Here is a 2,152-nt window from a genome sequence, read left to right on the forward strand (position 1 = left end):
GTCTCCTGCTCTAGAGGGGGACGAGGAGAGCCCCTGCCTCCTGGGGGGCTGTGAGGACTAGGCGGTCAGTGGTCAGAGGAGGCGCTGACACGCGCTTGCTGAGCACCAGCTGTCTTCGCTTCTTAGTGCTGCTATAACAGAAATACCACCAATGGGTGGCTTTAAAAAACAGAAATGTATGTTCTCACAGTTCAGGAGGCTAGAAGTCCGAACACAGGGTGCCAGCTCTGGGGGAAGGCTCCCTCTGCCGCTCTGGGGAAGGTCCCTGTCTCTTTTCTGCTTCCCTTCCTGTGTCTTGGTGACCTCCACGAGGTGTGCACCTTCCCGTGTTTGCGCTCACTTGCTTCTGTGCCTAATCTGCTCCTATTACATCTAGAAGCGATGGGTTTAAGACACACCCTATGCTGATATGGCCTCATCAGCGTAACACAAAAAACTCTGTTTCCAAACGGGACTACAGCCCCATGTACAGCCATCAGGATTCCAACAGACATTTTCGAGTACACAATTCAATCCGTAACACCAGCCATAAGCACCAGCCCAGAATCCCTACCACGGCCAACTCTGTTCCAGGCACGAGCTGCGTGGGACGGACACAGCGCCCACCCCTGGGTGCACACGCCCCCACCCCCACCCCCCACCTACCTTGGTGGTGGCCATGGACACCAGGTCCACCCTGGCATGGGCTTTGCGCAGCACGTGGTGGCTGCCCGAGGCGTTGGTGAAGATCTCCACACCGTCCAGGCCCATGGCGACGTGCGGGCTGTGAGCGGGGGCAAGGAAGACGGGGGACCACTGTGCTTTCCCCGCCCGCCCACCCCCAGCCCCTCAGGGTCACCAAGGCCACATCCAGTCATTTCCAAATCCCACTGCCTGCAGGGGCCAGGTCAGGACAGGGTGGCCGGGTGAGAACGGGGTGGCTGGGCGAGGACGGGGTGCCTTAGGACAGGGTGGCTAGGCGAGGACAGGGTGCCTGAGTGAGGACGGGGTGGCTGGGCGAGGACGGGGTGGCCAGGCGAGGGTGGGGTGGCCGGGCGAGGACAAGGTGGCCGGAGAGACAGCAGGGCTGACCTGTGGGGTGTCCAGAGCTCCTCACAGATCTCGCTCCCGATGCAGGTGTCCCAGGTGGCCAGCACAGCATCCCCAAAGGGGACAGTCTCCTGCAGTGGGAAGGAGGGTGCATCTCAGATGAGAGTGCACGAGACCCCTTGGTGCAGTGTTTCAGGCTCTGGCCCCAAGAGAAGGCCCCTCCCCGGCCCACTCCGTGCCCTGGCCCGCTCTACACCCCACCACGCGAGCCTCAGCAACGCCTCTCTCCAGGGCGGGTCCAGTGAACCCTGGACAATGGACATTCTCCCAGCAGATGGAACCAGCAGCGCCCGATGCCCGCCGAGCAGCTCACTCTGCTTCCATGGTTCATTCATTCATTCATTCACTCATTCACTTCGCCAACGTTCACCGCACACCACGGTGGTCCCTGGAGGTTGAGCAGTGAACTAAACACCAAGCCTGCACTCGGGGGGTTTTCAATCCAGCACAGCAGACAGACGCTGAGACGTAAACAAACGTACATTAACGTAAGGCCCCACAGGGGCAGGTAGGAGCCATGAATCGAAATGAGGCAAGGTAAGGAGTCCACGGGTGGGATGAACAGTGAACACACTCGGCTGCTAACCCAAGGAGGTTTGAGTCTACCCAGAGGTGCCTTGGAAGAAAGGCCTGGTGATCTACTTCCAAAACTCAGCCACTGAAAACCCTATGGAACACAGTTCTACTCTGATACACATGGGGTCGCCATGAGTTGGAGTCTACTCCACGCCAACTGTATGAGGGAGGGAGGAGAAGGGGTGGTCATTTCGACGGGTGAGCGGGGAGGCCTCTCAGCAGGCAACATGAAAGCAGAGGTCCAATGAACCGTGAGAAGGGTAAGCGGGAGTTTTTATTACAACTGCTTCCCGTGTCTCCACCCCAGAACCTTGGACACGCTGGCTATGACCACCGGGTTTGACTTTGGATTCTCGCGCATTCGGAAGAGAAGGGTGCCTTTGGGGTTGTGTTTGGAAGAGGTGGATCTTAACAGGCAGAGGCGTCTGTAAGAATTCCATGTGCAGAAGGAGAGAAAGCCTGTATCCTGGGCAGCCAAGGGCTGGAA

The 2,152-nt window shown here is 58.6% G+C and overlaps 1 protein-coding gene across 1 annotated transcript in view; it reads right to left on the reverse strand.

Annotated features, from left to right (window-relative positions):
* Positions 1–2,152, reverse strand: part of NADSYN1 (NAD synthetase 1) — a 41,208-nt gene that overhangs the window by 26,097 nt on the left and 12,959 nt on the right. Inside the window, exons 7-8 of the mRNA XM_023738111.1 lie at positions 1,072–1,160; positions 646–763 (exon numbers count right to left, since the gene is read on the reverse strand). Of these exons, the coding sequence (XP_023593879.1) occupies positions 646–763; positions 1,072–1,160 (207 nt within the window). The remainder of the gene's footprint in view (positions 1–645; positions 764–1,071; positions 1,161–2,152) is intronic.

The sequence above is a fragment of the Trichechus manatus genome, unplaced genomic scaffold (genome assembly GCF_000243295.1).
Source record: "Trichechus manatus latirostris isolate Lorelei unplaced genomic scaffold, TriManLat1.0 scaffold00113, whole genome shotgun sequence".
Classification (NCBI taxonomy): domain Eukaryota; kingdom Metazoa; phylum Chordata; class Mammalia; order Sirenia; family Trichechidae; genus Trichechus; species Trichechus manatus.